Source organism: Humulus lupulus, chromosome 4 (assembly GCF_963169125.1).
Source record: "Humulus lupulus chromosome 4, drHumLupu1.1, whole genome shotgun sequence".
Lineage (NCBI taxonomy): Eukaryota > Viridiplantae > Streptophyta > Magnoliopsida > Rosales > Cannabaceae > Humulus > Humulus lupulus.
In genome coordinates this window covers 152,877,142-152,879,863 of record NC_084796.1, presented here as the reverse complement: position 1 = coordinate 152,879,863, position 2,722 = coordinate 152,877,142, and the positions used below count along the sequence as shown (strand labels likewise).

At 33.6% G+C, this 2,722-nt stretch overlaps 1 protein-coding gene across 1 annotated transcript; it reads left to right on the top strand.

Annotated features, from left to right (window-relative positions):
- Positions 1 to 488: 488 nt before the first annotated feature.
- On the top strand, positions 489 to 2,494 carry LOC133829228 (WAT1-related protein At3g18200). The gene is made up of 6 exons (XM_062259078.1): positions 489 to 545; positions 644 to 760; positions 845 to 1,085; positions 1,526 to 1,684; positions 1,807 to 1,958; positions 2,122 to 2,494. The coding sequence occupies exons 2-6, from the start codon at positions 711 to 713 to the stop codon at positions 2,279 to 2,281; spliced, it is 762 nt and encodes a 253-aa protein (XP_062115062.1). The 5' UTR covers positions 489 to 545; positions 644 to 710; the 3' UTR covers positions 2,282 to 2,494.
- The last annotated feature ends 228 nt before the right edge of the window (positions 2,495 to 2,722 follow it).

The following is a 2,722-nucleotide window of genomic DNA, read 5'->3' as shown; positions in this document are numbered from 1 at the left end:
TTGATATTTAAAATAATATTCTTATAAGATTATTCCTCCATGCATTGGTATAAATAAAATGTGAGTTTATAATAATTTCATCAGTTCAAACCATCCAAACAAGAAAGGTGGTAAGAAGAGACTGGTTAGGAGAATGGGAAAAAAGATTGTATTATCTGATAATGTCAAGCTTCTTTTGGCTTTGCTTGTTCTGCAACTCTGCTTTTCAGGATTTCACATTGTCTCAAGAGTTGCACTCAACATTGGTGTCAGCAAAGTTGTTTACCCTGTTTATAGGAACATCATTGCCTTGCTTTTGTTGGGGCCCTCTGCTTATTTCTTAGAGAAGTAAGTTCTTATATTGATGCTTATTCTTCTTCTTTCTAATCCATATAGTTAAATTTTTGTAACTAAAAAGGTTGGATTAATACTCTATCTGTTATGTTCTCTTTCATATGCACTGGTTTGTATTGATATTCTTTTCTTTTGACCTTTCCTTTCAGGAATGAAAGACCACCTCTTACTATCCCTTTGTTGGTTCAGTTTTTCCTTCTTGCATTGATTGGGTAAGTAGCAAACATCAGTAATCACTAAAAGGAACATGATTCTTCGTGCCAATAATCTTAACTATGGAGCTACTTATGAATTTCTTTTCTGGTGTTAGAATCACTGCAAACCAAGGTTTTTATCTCTTGGGATTATACTATGCATCTCCAACCTTTGCTTCAGCAATGCAAAACTCAGTTCCTGCAATCACTTTTGTTATGGCTGCAGCTGTAAGGTAAATGTAACTTAAGATATAACTGTTTCTTTCTTCTTAACTTGTAAATAGTTTTATACTGAAACCTTTTCTGAAAATTCGCAGACTCGAGAAAATTAATATCAGAAGGAGAGATGGTTTGGCCAAAATTGTAGGAACCATTGCAAGTATAGGAGGTGCCTCTGTTATAACTCTTTACAAAGGCCCTCCTCTTTTGCATCAGGCAGAAAATATACATAGAAATACCTTAGCAGAAGAGATTCCAAGAAACACACAGAACTGGACATGGGGTTGTATATACTTGCTTGGACATTGCTTATCATGGGCAGGTTGGATGGTCTTTCAGGTTAGCCTACTATACTCTAGGTCACAATTGGAGAATAGGTCAGGTTATCTTGTGATTTTGTTTATGAAATTGAAGAAAATATTGAAAAAATTAATCCAACAAATTAAAATGATCGTCCTTAGTATGAGATAACTTAATCCTATTGAAAAATTTAAGATAATTTTATTCTATCAAATCCCCTATTTTCATCTATTTTAAGAAAATAAAAAAAATACAACTTCGTATCCAACTTGTTTTGTCCTAATTTATTGTCGGTAAATGATCAACTCATTCATTCTTTTATGTTTTTTTCTTATATTTTTTTTTTTAATTCAATCATATCAAATCTAATCTCACTTTTCAAACTTAACCTTAAAAACTTAATCACGAGCAAATTTAAAAAAAAAAATGAAATATCGCCTAATTGTGTAACTGAGAAACTTCAAATTTTCTATTTACAGGCTCCTGTGCTTAAGAAGTATCCGGCGAAACTCTCGCTTACATCTTTCACATGCTTCTTCGGATTGATCCAGTTCATGATCATAGCAGCTTTTGTAGAAACAGACTTAGAGCATTGGAAAATTCAGTCAGCAGAAGAAGTGTTTACAATTTTATATGCTGTAAGTAGTATTACTTCTGTATACTATCATTCCCTTTATGTGATTACGATATCCATAAATGGATATCAATGGTTTTGTTTAAACTTTCAATTTCATTTTTTTTCCAACCTATCTTTCCTCAGGGGATTGTATCTTCAGCTGTAGTTATAGCCCTTCAGACATGGTGTATCCAGAAAGGCGGCCCTGTATTTGTTGCTGTGTTCCAGCCTCTGCAGACCCTTCTAGTGGCTATTATGGCAACTCTAATTCTTAAGGATCAGTTATATGCTGGAGGGTATGCGGAACATTTTGAAAATTCTTTTATTAAGTGAAATTACTGTAAAATAACTCTATACATATAAATATATACACATTTCTTTGTGTTTGAAAGAAGGTTTATAGTAGTTACCACTTATAGTTTTCATCTTTAATTTTTTTTTTCTCACTTCCTTGCACAGGATTATTGGTGCAGCCCTCATCATGCTAGGTCTCTACTCAGTTCTTTGGGGTAAAAATAGAGAAAAGAAAGTGGAAACCCAAAAGGAAGCATTAACAGAGCCTCTTATTGATCCAGAAAGTAGTGAAAAAGATGGGGAAAATGTATCAGATATACCTTGATAAAATTGTTACTCTCTAGTGTCAAGATAGTTACTGGTTTGAGATGAGCCCAACATCTCCAGTCCACATGTAAATTCTATGGGACTTTTTTTTTCTTTTCAATTTTCATTTTCTTCTTATGAAAGTCGTTGAATAATTCAACTGTAAAAACACTTGTCCAGCAAAATGTGCTGGACAGAATCCCTTCGACGACATGTAGATCATGAGCCCTGATTTTGGTCTGTTGGTCAGGCCATTAAACAGGTTGGAATCATTTGAAATGAAGCTTCATGAATTTATATAAAAATATCAAACAACTCTTTGAATCAATCTTAATTAATCCTTATTTAGTATGGTTTGACTAATCCCTTCAACTCCTCTGCCCCCCTTCTTAAAATAGAATGCAATAATGCCAATCGAGCTTTCAAAGTGGTTCAATGTATTACGGACGAGGTCTTGGAA